Raw genomic sequence first — 13,159 nt, forward strand, 5'->3', positions numbered from 1 at the left:
GGGATGGGATGGGACGGGAGGAGAATGGGATGGGACAAGAATGGCACGGGACAGGACGGGACGGGATGGGATGGGACGGGCAGAAGGCCTGGTGATACACCATTTCCTGTGCCAGGAGAGCCTGCTGAACAGTCCTGGTTATTTCCTCCTGTCCTCATGACAAAGCAATGCACCTTGGTGTGACCAGTGTCATGCCAACAGGGCAGGAGTTACTGTGAATCCCTGCCCATAATTATCACATGTAATTGCAGACATTCTCTGATTAGCAGGACCTTCGAGCTGGGTACGCCAGACTGCTTGACAGCGTTTGCATTGCTCCTGTTCACCTCCCTGCTCAGTGATGACTTCACCCATGAGCCAGACGGTGCCATGGGCCTGGGAGAGCCAGGCTGACCTGGCATAGCATACCACAGTCACAGCAGGGTGGTGGGAGCAGGCTGTGGGCAGGGGGACAGGCATAGGGGACACACTGCCAGTGCAAATTCATCTTTCCCACACAAACTGCAGCACGACCTGTGTGCCCTGCCTTGCTGGGCAAAAGCTGAGCTGATGGGACATAATTAATGCTTGCATCAATCTCAGCTGGATTTGCATAGTGCCCTCAGTCCTGTGCTGCTCGGGAAGGCGGGCTGCTCCAAGCCTTTCCCAGGGGCAGCAGCACTAGATGTTGGGCTGGCCCTGCCTCCTCTGCAGGAGTCACAGCCCCAGCATGGCCCGACTTGCCCCCACATGCACCCTAACCCTTCTTGCCCCAACGCAGTGGGGACACCTGCAGGCCCCTTCTCTGCTCTGCTCCAGCCACTGGAGCATTGAAGACAGATGGAGATGCTTCTCTCTGCTGCGGTCTCTCCCTCACTCCTTGCACTGTGAAAAAATTGTGGAGACGGCAGCTTGGGAGTGAAGGACACAGCAAGTTTTGGAGGGCAAAGGGATGAGGCTGAGCTGCAAACACCTCCAGGCAGCTGGGAAGCATGGCAGTGCCCACCTCTGCATGCCCAGATGAAGTTTAAGGTCCATGAGAGAAAGGCAGCATCCACAGACAGTGGCTCTTTCCTGGAACACTCCTGCCCTTGTCCTGCTCCCATGGCCCAGGTGAATTCCCCCATCCCACTGGTGAAAGAGTCTGGGAAGAAGAAGAGCCAAGGGAGAAAAGAACCTGGGGCGGTGGCAGGAACACCAGGATGCAGGCAGGGACCACAGCCCTCACCTTGCTGCCCTGTGGGTGCACATGCAGGTGGCAGAGGGACAGGGCAGTACAGGGATGTGCAGGCTGTCATTGACCCCAGGAATGACAGGCTGGTGACATATCCTCGTGCAGCCAAGCGCAGTGCCTCTCCATGGCTGCTGACACCACTGACAGCTGCTCCCAGGCCCATGACACCGCAGGGACCACCACATTCCAGGCACAGCCAGGCTATCGATGGATACAGGGGGAGACGTGGGCACATCTCCAGCCCCTGGCCCTGCTCACAAGCTCTCTGTAGCACCTGCCACTGATGTGTTTTATCCCTGCCTGACCAGAGAACCCACAGCATTTGCAGCACCTGCATCACCTGTAGGACCTGTGGCACCTGCTATCCAGCCCACCCCGGACATGGGGGATGTGGCCACTGATTGTGACTGTGAGCAGAGTTGGCGGGGGGGGGTGGGCACCAGCTGATTGCAGCTGCCCAGATGAGCACATCCAGCTCAATCAGAGCTGCACAGCCCTCCTGCATGCCGGGCACCAGAAATTAAACTGCTAATGAGCTGCTGGCTGGAGGGCCGGCAGTTAGTGATTAATCAGAGGCTCTACTCTGACAAGGCTGTACCTCCTCTCCCTTCCTGCCCTGCACATCCCAGAACTGGCCAGCATTGGCCAGTGTGTCCCCCAGCCTCTGCTCCCTGCCTGCCCAGCCATCATGGGCAGGGGACAGCCTGGCTCAGCTCTCCGACACAGAGGGGTCCCCAGCCCCTGTGCCACTGGGACACAGTGCCCACAGGTCCTTCCAGCCACTGGCTTTCCTGTCCCCCAGCTCTTCCTGTACTCACCTTCCTCAAGCTGCTATCAGGTGAGAACCTTTTGTTCTGTTGGAAGAAAACCTGTTGAGCTCAGTTGAGCTCAGCTGAGGCTCATCATGTGCAGTGTGTGCTTGGGCTTCTGTCTGCGAGCCCAGAGATGGGTCAAGTGATCTGGAGGGCATCTGCAGAGGGGCTTCACGAGGGTGGCAGAGGAGGAGCAGCCATTCAGCCAGTGACATCTCCTGGGGACAGAGCAGGCACATGCACGAGCCCTGAGTCCCAGTGCACCAGGCTGCAGGTCCAGTTGCCCCAACCCAAGCCCAGCAGCACAGTGCCATTTGCTACCCTCACCTCCTGCCTGCTGTTGGCACAATGGTGGCGTGGTGGGGCTGGCAGGGCCCTGCCTGTTCCTGGCACAGCACACAGGGGGAAGGCTTTGCAGAATGAGCAGGGGACAGCCATTCACAGAACAGTGCAGGGAGCTGCAGGGAAGCTACTTGACCTTGAGCCTGACTGCTCCCTGCTGGGACCCTTCATGGTCATGGCAGAGTCAGGACAGGGCAGGACACAGCAGAGGAGTCAGCACCCTCCTGCCCTCACACCCTCCCTCGGCTGCATGTCAGGGCAGTGCCTGGAAGAAAAGGCCAGTGACCGGCAAGGAGCAGGTTAGAGATGCAGGTTTTCCCCTATTGCACAATTAATCAAGAGAAGTTTTTCCTCCTTTCGTGCATGAAACAGAATTTGGCAGGGTGTTCTGACCACAGGGACTGGCTGCATGCTCTCCACTAAAAACCCAGCCACATCTGGCTAAGAAATAACCTCAGAGCATCCCTGTTTGTTCAGGTGGAGAGAGACAATGCTGGGCCAGGTAGGAAAATCCAGTGGGGTTTGGTCCACAGCCCCTCATGTAATAAGAATCTTCAGCTCCTGGTGTTTGTCCCCCCTCCTCATCCTTCAGCACACACATGGCCATTTGGAGCTGTTGGTGCCTTCATTCCTGCCTGCAAGCCCTGTTATTCCAGTCATGGATGTAAAAATGCCTAGGCAGGGACATCCACCCTGTCTGGGCTCTCATCCCACCCTGTCTGCCTCCCCCTGCCCACTCCATCCGCTAGCCTGGCTGGAGCCTCAGCCCATCCTTTCCCAGAGGAAAAGCAAGCTGAAGCCTTCCCAACAGCGTTCCAGTTATTTGTTATTGGAAAAAGGGGGAAATACGTTTTTCGACAATTATTGTTTTTTCCACCTGACTGGCTGCAAACTTGTTAATTTTTTTCTTTAATGTGTGAACAGTGTCGACGGCAGCTGCATGTCAAATGACTTTACGCCCTATCTGCGGGTCCCTGGCTGGCTTTCAGCACTCGCACCGCAAACATTGCCTTCTATAAATAAAGGCCTATATCTCATCAATGGCAGAACAGCAGAGCTTTATATAGTCGTCTTACATAAAACCGTCTCTCTTTATGGGCTTCAAACCATTTGCGTCACTTAGTGCAGCTCCGTAAACCTCCTTCTCCAGACACTCCCTCATGGAGGGAGACCCGGCACGGCTGCCCCATGCCCCAGTGGGGAGCTGGGATCCCCGCTCTGCTCAGGGCAGTGCCTCCGCAGGGCCAGGTGGCAGCTGTGTCCTTGTTCCCCTGCCCCAAAGCCTTGGCACGCGCCTCCCTCCAGCCCGCCCAGCCTTGGCACCAAGTGCCAGGATGGCAGCCGGCACTGCCAGGCACTCCAGAGCTTGGGGATGGCTGGCCAAGGGCCAACATCACTCACCCTGCCCTTGTGACCCTGTCCCTGCCACCTGTCCTGGGGCAGCAGAGTCATGGATGCTGGGATGTGCTTCTCTGTCCTCCATCACTTGGTAATCAGGGACCAAGGGCGCAGGCTGGGGCGACAGACCAGCTCACAGCAGCTCTAATTCTGACATGCAGGGAACACAAGGCTGGCCAGTGGCTTTCCACCCCACTGCCCAGTGAGTGTCTGGAGTGCAGGATTCTGGGGGCTGCCCCCATGGCCAGCAGGTCCCAGCCCCAGGCTCCTGCAGTCCCCAGGGCCCCTGGCTCCATATGGCAGAGCCTTCCCTGCGGCTCGCCGCGGGCACCCGCCTGCATGCAGTGATGGGTTGTGGGGGGCGGCAAGGAGGGGAGGGGGGGCAGACTCCTCCTGGGGCTGCAGCAATGCCGGCCTGCAGGAGGCAGCCCAAACCCCTTCTGGGGCTCCAGGAGGGTGCGGGGAGGGGAGGGACTGAGCTGCAGAGACCGTGGTGATAAGCCTTCATTTACCTCCATGACACCCCAGCTGACTACCCCAGGTGGCTGGAGCCAGAAGGAGACAGGGATCTAACAACATCGTGGCACTGGAACCCGTGGTGCACTCTGACCCATGGCTGTCCCCAGTGCTGTTTGTGAGACCCCTGCCACAACTGGCGCTGACATAAAGGATGGGGCCACAGCAATGCCCTTCAGCAATGGGCCCACGTGGCATCCAGCCATGCCGCTGGCACAGGGCATCTGCACCCTGCCAGCCCTGCCCCATGCCCAGCCAGCCACGTGGCACCCCATGAACCTCGCTGCCCCATCTGTCACCTTGAGCCCTGTCAGCCCCACTGCCCTGTGTTCCCATCTCCCCATTGTCTCGAAGCCCTGTGGCCCCAGGCACCAGTGAGCACCAGCTCTTGGAGCCAATCCCCTCAGTGAGTCTCACCCTCATTCCTCTCACAGCCACCCGAGGTGCCCAGTCCCCTCTGCAGCCAGCAGTGCTGGAGGGGCACTGCCCCATAGTCACCCCACGGGTGCCCTGGCCCCAGGGGCAGCAGCGTTCCCCTCCACTCAGCCTGGCACGTGGGCCCAGCCTCATGGCACGTCCCACATCCCTGGGGAGACACACCAGGCGCGGGCGTCCTGGCCGCTGGCTCCCCCCGTATCGGAGACAGGCTTATTAAGTGTGTGATATTAAATTACCCAGATAAGAGCATAAGAGCTTTTAAAGTCAATTCATTAAATATAATTATGAAGAGAGCTTTTTTATGCTCACGGTGATCCGATCTCAATCAGGGAGACGGTGGGAAAGCCGTCGGCTCCTTCAGCATCTCTGCTCCCCCGCTGCGTCGCCTCCGCACCCCCCTGCTCCCCCGCCTCGCCCCCCTCCTGCAGGGAGCTGGCACCCATGACCATGGCCCTTGATGCCCACCCCACTGCCCTGGCACCCTCTCCTCAGTGTTGCTGCTGGTGTCAGTGTCACCCACTTGGATGGAGGGGGCATGGGGCTCTGCTCAGCAAAGGGGTGGGGAAGAGGAGGCAGTGGGTGTGAGATGGTTGGGGCAGTGGCATTGGGGTGGAGGGCAGCAGGGTATGGAGATGCTCAAGAGCAAGAGACATGGATCTGGGAGCTCAGTATAGGTTCTTCCCAGCCAAGGATACCCTTGTCCCCATGTTCCAATCCCCTCGCTGTCCCCTGCAGACCAGCCTCCTCAGAGACCTAATGATGTATCCCTACTTCCCAGGCAGGAGGGGTGCATGCTTCCCTCCCATCCCACATTCATTAATGGCACTTTGTGACCAATTAATACCTGCCAACTAGGTGGCATCTGACCTGACCTGTGGCTGGACCCCTCATGTGCAGCCCAGGTGGTGACATGCCAGGCCTTTGCACTGAGCACCCCTCTTGCTCCATGCACCTCCAGCCACAGCCCACGGTGCAGTTGTACAAGGGGCTGCACCCAGATTTATTGGGGGGATCCATGAGGAAGCAGTGGTCCCAAAGACATCTCACGACCCCCACACCAATAACATCTCCCTAGCCTTCTGAAAGAGTCAGATTGCCAAGACACCTCCTTGTCCCCTTGTCACCCTGCTCCACTGCCACAAGGGACTTTGCAATGACACCCCTAGGTGCAGCCAACCCCCTGCTCTCCCACTGCAGTGTCCCAAAATCCCATTATCCCCAAATCCACACATTTTCTGCCAGAGCCTGAGCACTCAGGACAAGGAGCAGCAGCATGGCTGGCAGGGAGCAAGGTGGGCTCTGGACTGGGGTCCCTGCAGAAGGCTTCGGTGGGGGCTGGTGGGAGCAGCTACCCGCTGCTGGGAGCTGCTGGACTGACATTTATTTTTAGACGTGAATTGTATAAATTAGCATTTCTCAGCGGATTAAGCAGCAGGAATTGTGTAAAATTAAATGGCAACGAATTGCATTAAAGTCCCCCGTTTTCTGGCACAAACAGCGCCTCGAGCCGTGCCCAGGCGGCTCATGTGTAACAGCGCCGGAGATGCCGCTGCCGCTGCTCCGGACAGGAGCACGGCCAACCTGCGACATGCCTGCACTACCCGGGACATAGGCCTGAAATGCACAAGCACCGTGGCCAGACTGTGAGGTTGGAGGGTTCCAGATGGGCTGTGAGCCCCTGGGTAGCTGGCTCAAGTTTTGGGCTGGGACTGCAGGATGTGGATGCAGTGAGTGGAGTGCTGTGACCCAGATGGGCACAGATGGGCTCAGCTGACCAGCTCACAGGCATGGGATCAGTGACGGATGCTCCGGTCTCTCTTGGGCACTGACACCACCAGCCCCAGCCCAGCCAGTCCCTGCCAGGCATGGCAGGACACCCATCAAAGTCATAGCCATGCCACCCTCCGAAGGGGATGATGTTGTGCTGGGACCCGTATGGCACTGCCTGGCCTGAGAGCCACTCTGTGCTCCAGCTAGAGCAGGTTCTGCAGTAGTTGGAGCCCACTGAGCAGCTGGGGGGACCCAGCCCCGCACAAGAGTACAGGGAAAATTGAGTGGTTGAATGCCAGGGACTGAGCAGGCACCAGGCAGAGCAGAGCAGGTGAAAAACAATCAGTCCATCTCTTTTACCCAGTAAAAATAGGCTGAAAATGTGACATTTATTAAGTATGATTCAGGTGGAAAGGTCAGAGAGGCCCCATGTCAGGAGCAGCTTGCTGGGAGGAGGCAGAGGTGACAGCCTGCTACCCCCGCCCACCCCCTGAACCAGGATCTCTTGTGTGCATGTGGAATGCAGCTGAGGATGTCACCCATCTCAGCAGAGGGCTTCCTCCTCTGGGGTCTGCATGGGGTGCTGGGGAGCCCCCTCACACCACCCGCATCCCGGGAAGGCAGGAGGCCTAGCATGGAGAGCTGGGGCCGGTGCCAGCTCTGAGAGGCACTGCCAGCTCTCAGCAACCTCCCTGCTCCCCCCCAGCTTCTAGCCCCGGCACAACTGGCTTCAGCAGCCACACATCACAAACAAAAGGCTTTTGACAACGAATGAGGTTTTGAGAAAGGCACTGGGCTCCTGCCCGGCCGCGAGCGGAGGCTCCCGCTGCAGCCACTGCCGGCAAACAGGCGGGATGCTGCTGCCAACTGAGGGGCCCCCTCCACGCACTTCTTCCCACAGCCCCCAAACTTCTGCACACCCCATCTGCCTGCACCCCCATCTCCAAAGCACCGTTGGGAAGGCTCCCTTTTCCCTCAGTGCCTGCCATCTGGCATGGCCAGAACTGGCCTCGGCTTGTGGCTGTACCGGGATGCCAGGCAGGGAGGTTAGGGCGAGCGCAAAGCACCCGCAGCAGCTCAGCCCCAGCCCCGTGGGGATACTTCCCAACCTCCTGCTTAATGGCATGTAGAGTGCCATTGATTTCCTGCTCCGGCACCCTCAGCTCTGCAGCTGTGCTCTCCCAGCCAGGAGCGCCCCGTGCCCGGCACTCTCACCAGGCACCCATCGGACAGTGTGCCGCCCAGCACCGGGCACTGCCCCCGAGCACGGCAGAGACTGGGGGGCTGCGGAGCACGGCACAGCTCCCTGGGGTCAGAAAAGGCTCTGCCACAGCTCCAGCACGGCCCTCTAGCAGCCGGCACAGGGGGCACATTTGTCAGCGGGGCTGCAGGGAGCCTCGCTGCAGCTCAGGGTTGTCCCTGCCGCTGGGGAGATTTACAGCCCAGCCGGGCTTTATTACATGGAAGATGCTTACGCTGGGGATTTTTTTTTTCCCGATAGTTTCTTAATTTGCTGTCCCATAAAGAATGTGGATTTGTGACGTTGAATAGGGGAAGATCATTTACCACTCAAGGCTCTTACTTAAAGGATCCGCACGAGTTATTTATTGCGTGAGCACGGGCTACAAGCAGCAGTGAGAGGGGGCACCCTCCAGCCCTGGCACTGCTCATGCTCCTGGACAGGCAGTGGTGGCAGCCCCACAGCTTGGCCACTCTCATGCTGAAAAACTTCCAGCCTCTGGACAAAGTCCACCTCATACCCAGAGGGAAAGACTCCAGCACTCCTACAAGCATGGCTGCAGGATAGCTCCTTCCCTTCTCCAGTATCGCTGCGGGACAACCTCTGCTACAGAGGCTGCTCGCTGTGGGCTGGATGCCCTGGGACCCCAAGCCATTTGCCCTACTGGGACATGCTGCAGTCTGGGACCCTCCATCACTGCTAGAACATGCTGTGACTCTCACGCTCACCCACAGCAGAGCGGGTACAAACGCTTTCTGAACATGAAGGCTCACATGGGGACCCAGAAATGGGACCAACAAAGCTTGGAGCTCCCCACCACATGAGCAGCCTGGGTGCCTCTTCACTGGAGCCACAGATATGAGGCACAGGAGCGCCCAAGCCCGCACAGCACAGCTGGGACTCAACCTGCCTGCCAAGAAGCTTGTGCTTTGTTTCAGTCATTCCCGGGAGGCACAAGGGACCGATTTGGCTCAGGGAATGGGAGTAGAAGGCTCCAGCTACAAATGGTGTGATGCCTTGACAGGTCCCACTACTGCCTGGCAAGGCTTTGGGACATGCTGTGTGGCAGAGAGGTGTATCACGTCTTCATCCATTCCTCCCCACACCCATCTCTGCAGCCTCTCCTGCCCCAGGTTCACTCCTTTGCTCCAGGTGAGTGAGAGGTGACAGGTACAGCCCCTGATGCCTCAAAGGCCAGAAGTGTTGAGCTGTGGACAGGGTGAGTGCAGGCTTTAGGAGCCCTGTAGTCCCCTTCTTTGGCCATGAGCCCATAAGTCAGCTGTCACTAGCCATTCTCATGCCTGAAACCTGCTCCAGTGCAAGTGCCAGCACACCAGAGCCCAGCTGCCTGGGCATCCCCAGGGCATTCTCATAAACAGATGAGGTAGGCAGGCCAGCTGGTCATGCATGGCCACATGCTGAGAAACTGGGTCCCAGTGACTGTCCTGGTGGTCACCCTTCACTGCCACGCAGCACAGTGCATGCCACACACTCTGTCCATGCTGTGGGAAGCCTGTACTGCCCCATCCACCTGAGCTCTGCCCTGCCAGCATCACAGTGCAGCTCAGCACACATCAAATCTCACTGCCAGGCACTGCCACTGCCCAGCACAAGACTGGGCTCGCCGCCTCCCCCCCAAACCAAAGCTGTGCAGGATCCTCCAGGAGGATCCCAGGGCTGGAGTAAGCATGGCCAAGCCACGTGCAGGACTGTCCAGCACCAGAGCTTCCTGCTCCAAACCCTGCTGAACCACACTGCTTCCCGGCAAACTCAAGCAGCTGGCGTAGAGCAGGCACAGAGCCCAGCAAATCCCCAGGAGGAGTGGGGCTGCCTGCCCGCTGTCCCCCGCTCCTTGTTACTCCACTGCAGTGCCCCCATGCCACCACCACCCCCCCGCACAGGGCAGCCCCCCCACCAAACGTCTCTTTCCCAGGGACAGCATCAATCTGCACATTGAGCAGGCGTTGTACCGATGGGTACGAAGTGAAACGGAACGTGCTGCATCAGCCATTTCCAGCCCCACGGAGCCTCCTCTCTTCCCCAGTATCCTGCACAGCCCATGGCATCACAGCCCGCTCCCCGGCACGGAGCGGGGTCCGGCTGGCAGCACAGCTCCTGAGAACGCGGGAGCCAGCTGAGCACTAGCCCCTGGCAGGCGTAGGAAAGAGGCGGCTCATTTCCAGAGTCATTAAGGTCTGAAAAGGGTCCCATCAGGTATTCCGCCCGTTCAGCACATTTATTTTCCCAAACCACAGCGGGGATTTGTGATTCCAGGCTCAATATTGGTGAGAGCTGCACACTGGCGGCGGTCGGCCAGGGGCTCTCTGCCTGGGCAGACTGGGCGCTGCTTAGAAGAGGCCCTGCTGCCAGTCCCGGGCAGTGAGCGGGCAGCCCCGGGCAGCCCCCCGCTCGCCCGGCTGTAGCCTCCGGAGCGGAGCAGCTCGGCATGTGCACACGTGAGTGTGCAATGCCGGCGGTCTCCACATTTACACACATCCCGGTGCTAATCCCGCAAATGCGGGAAGGTTCCCCTTATGTGCAAAGCGGTCTTTGCCTGCCCCCCTGCTCCAGCCCCTCTCGCTGAGTAAAACACCCTGCGTCAGGGCACTGTGATCCGGGGAAAGAAGCGCAGGCTGGAGCAGGACTCCGTGCCATAGCTTTCCCCCTGACCTCTGCACACCCACCCTGGGGACCGCTGAACCCTGCTGCTCACCCACCGCGGCTCCTGCCCGTGAGCCCCTCAGGCACAGACCTGACGACAGCCCAGTCCTGTGGCGCAGAGCCCTGCTGAGAGCTCCCACGGAGGATCCTCTCCCTCTCTCCATGTGAAACTTGGAGGGAAACTCAAACAGAGAGAGATGCAAACTTCAGCAGCCGGAGCGAGCCAGGGAGCCCTGCTGGGTTGCCACGCGGATGGGTGGGTGCCCCCCGTGCCGGCAGGGGCCCCCAGGGAAGCTGAGCCAGGTGTGCACTCACCACAGTGAAATCACGGGATGAGCAGTTCTCGCCGCTGAAGTTGCAGCTCTTGAGCATGTCGTCGAGCTGGTGGCCGGTGCGGTTGACAATGTCAGCCATGTCGGGGTCAGGGTAGAGCAGGTCCGTGGCCTTGTGACCATCTCGGTCCTTGGGGGGCAGCCCGGTCATGTTGGCCAAGTGGAAGATGTCAGCGTCGGTGAGTGCCGAGTGGCGGTAGCGGTTGATGTTGCAGATGGTGATGGCGGGGAAGACCATCTCGCGGATGGCCTCCTCGTCCAGGGCCATGACGTGGGGGTGCTCCAGGTAGAGCAGCGCTGACTTGGCCGCCTGGTAGAGGAAGAAGGCGAGCGAGGCCAGGAAGGCAAATGCCCAGAGGGTCTGGCGCACGCCCAGCCGTCCCGACCGGCAGATGTGTCCCAAGCCGTGCAGCGTGCTGGTGCTGGCGAAGGTGGCCAGATCCCGGGAGCGGGGCCGGGCAGGCTCCTCGATCAGGCTCTCCTTGTCCCCTTCTTCTTTCTCCTTCTGCTTCTCATCCTCTTCAGCAAATTTGATTTTACACACGATCTCAATCGGCATCTGCCCCGTGCAGCTGGCGTGCCCAGCCAGCGAGCTGCCCCCTGGCACAGGCACCGGCCGAGAGCCCGGCCAGGCGCTGGGAGGGGGTTCGGGTCCCCCCCAAGCCCCAGCACGGCACCGGGAGGGCCGAGCCGTCTCGGGAGGGAAGCGCAGCCCCTCTCAGCAGCTCCGAGCCGCCGCTTCCCTCTTGTCTCACTAGTCGATCGTCTCCTTGTGCCTTCGCTTATCAGCACAAATACAGCTGTCAAAAACCCCTCTCTCTCCTCTCCCTCGCTCTGTCTTTCTGCCTCTCTCCTTCGCTCCTCTCTGGTTAAGACCCCAGCAGATACAGGCAGCATTTAGGCATCATGTGCTAATAAAATCCAGGGAATACTTAATAATTCAAGACATGTCAACATTATTTCATCGTCAAATAAAGAGCAAGCGTCAGAGAAAAGAGGCAGTGTGAAGGGCCCGGCGCCTCCGGGGCAGGGAGCCACGCTGCGCCCTCTCCCCAGCTCCGGCCCCGAAGTGCTGCCGGAGCCACTTGTTTGAATGGCTCGGGAGCTGCCGGAGCCGAGCCGTGCCGAGCGGAACCGAGCCGTGCCGCGCCGTGCGATGCCGAGTCGTTCGTGCCGCGCCGCGCGATGCCGAGCCGTGCCGAGCCGTGCCGTGGCGGGCGGGGCACGAAGCCTGTCCCCCGCCGTCTCCGCTGCCGCCGCTCTCTCCGCCTGGCCCCGCCGTGCCCCGCCGGCCCGTGCGCCCCGGGGCAGAGCGCGGCGCGGCTCGGCGGGGGCGGGCAGCCTGCGGGCAGCTCGCCCGGCGGCCCCCTCCTGCTCGCCCGCCTGCGGACTCCTCCTGCCTCGGCGGCTCCCTGGCCGTTAACCGCCTCCCTGCCGCGACCCACGGCGGCCAGCGCCGAGTCACGGCCGTCCCGGTCCCGGCCCCGGCTGTCCCGGCGGGATCCGGCCGGCGAGACGCCGCCGGAGCGGAGCTGAACACGGGGCGCCAGGGGTGCGCCTTCCCGTGCCTCCCCCCGCCCCCGCCGTGCTCCTCGGTGCCCCGGAGCCAGGAGGGCGGCAGTATAGCCTCCCGCGCCCCGTGTCCGCCGGACCCCTGTCCAATGCGCTCGCTGTGCACCCGGGATGGGCTCCTCCGGCTTCATTTCTGTCCCTCTTCCCTCCCTCCTTCGCTGCTCCTCATTGTTCCACGGCAGCGCACGAGAAGTGGGGGGCACCACAGGCAGTGACCAGCTCTGCTAGAAAGGCTGAGCCGGGGTAGCCCTCACCCTGTCCCGCCTTGCCGAGCCCTTGCTCCTTCCGGGGTCTGCTCCCTCCAGGACAAGCTACCTGCGCACAGCCCCAGGCAGCACCCAGCCCCCGTGGCAGCGCTGCCCTGCAGGCAGCGTGACAAGCAGGGTGCCCTCCTGCCCCGTCCTGCCCGCGGCAGTGGGGCTCTGCTTGCGTGGCTCAGTCATGAGGTGATGGGTTCAACCTTGAGGCACCAACCACACGGCACCTAGGTCTGTCTGTTCCCAAGGCACAACACCTCTGCCAGCAAGTTTTGATCTCTTCCAGCTTCCTGCCATGGTTTCATCAGCTGGTGATGGAGGGTTTGCACAGCTAAAAAGGCTGAACCAACCCACTCACTCACAAGTCAAGCAACCCTCTGTGACACTGCCTTGTGGCAGGGGGAAACACCAGCTCCATGTCCCCAGAACAAGCCCAGCGCCAGGTTCCCCCCCCACCCCAGCAGACATGGCTCTGCTGAGAAGGTGCGTGCCTGGCAGGGAATCCAGGGTCTCTGGAGGACAAGTGATGAGACAGCCGCCCATGAGCGCGACAAGAGGCCTCGCCTCTCCTCGGGGACTGCGCCGCAGGTCAGCATGACCTTCACTGT

General features: G+C 60.5%; 1 protein-coding gene across 1 annotated transcript in view; it reads right to left on the reverse strand.

The window, feature by feature from the left end:
* Positions 1-11,969, reverse strand: part of ASIC4 (acid sensing ion channel subunit family member 4) — a 28,939-nt gene extending 16,970 nt beyond the window's left edge. The window contains exon 1 of the mRNA XM_015635536.2: positions 10,706-11,969. Within this exon, the coding sequence (XP_015491022.1) occupies positions 10,706-11,281 (576 nt within the window). The 5' untranslated portion in view covers positions 11,282-11,969. The remainder of the gene's footprint in view (positions 1-10,705) is intronic.
* Positions 11,970-13,159: the final 1,190 nt, after the last annotated feature.

The sequence above is a fragment of the Parus major genome, chromosome 7, assembly GCF_001522545.3.
Source record: "Parus major isolate Abel chromosome 7, Parus_major1.1, whole genome shotgun sequence".
NCBI lineage: Eukaryota > Metazoa > Chordata > Aves > Passeriformes > Paridae > Parus > Parus major.